This window comes from Morone saxatilis, unplaced genomic scaffold (assembly GCF_004916995.1).
Source record: "Morone saxatilis isolate NCDOM2014 unplaced genomic scaffold, NCSU_SB_2.0 Contig11, whole genome shotgun sequence".
Taxonomy (NCBI): domain Eukaryota; kingdom Metazoa; phylum Chordata; class Actinopteri; family Moronidae; genus Morone; species Morone saxatilis.
In genome coordinates, this window is record NW_023339663.1 from 10,701,786 (window position 1) to 10,702,049 (window position 264).

Genomic DNA, 264 nt, shown 5'->3' on the forward strand with positions numbered 1-264 from the left:
CACTCATTTATTGAGGTTTTTCCTCTAATTTATTACCAGTCTGGATAAGTTTATCAATGGTTTATATGTATCTGAATGTGTTGCTGTGATTTCAGCGTGTCCTTCATTCACCTGGCTCTCCAGGTACATCTGTCCAGTAACAGTGTTCGCCATCCTCTCCTGCTGCTGTTTCAGCTCCTTCAGGTTGCTCTGCTCCACTTGCAGAGAGCTCTCCAGAGCCTCCAGCTCATCCTGCAGCACAACCCACACCCACACACACACACA

General features: G+C 47.0%; 2 protein-coding genes across 2 annotated transcripts in view; one reads left to right on the plus strand and one right to left on the minus strand.

Annotated features, from left to right (window-relative positions):
• Positions 1–48, plus strand: part of LOC118343502 (protein-lysine methyltransferase METTL21E-like) — a 3,347-nt gene extending 3,299 nt beyond the window's left edge. Inside the window, exon 5 of the mRNA XM_035682349.1 lies at positions 40–48. Coding sequence (XP_035538242.1) covers positions 40–48 — 9 coding nt within the window. The remainder of the gene's footprint in view (positions 1–39) is intronic.
• The window catches only part of ercc5 (excision repair cross-complementation group 5), a gene marked incomplete in the record, with an annotated part of 9,141 nt that overhangs the window by 5,303 nt on the left and 3,574 nt on the right, over positions 1–264 (minus strand). Inside the window, 1 exon segment of the mRNA XM_035682332.1 lies at positions 112–231. Coding sequence (XP_035538225.1) covers positions 112–231 — 120 coding nt within the window.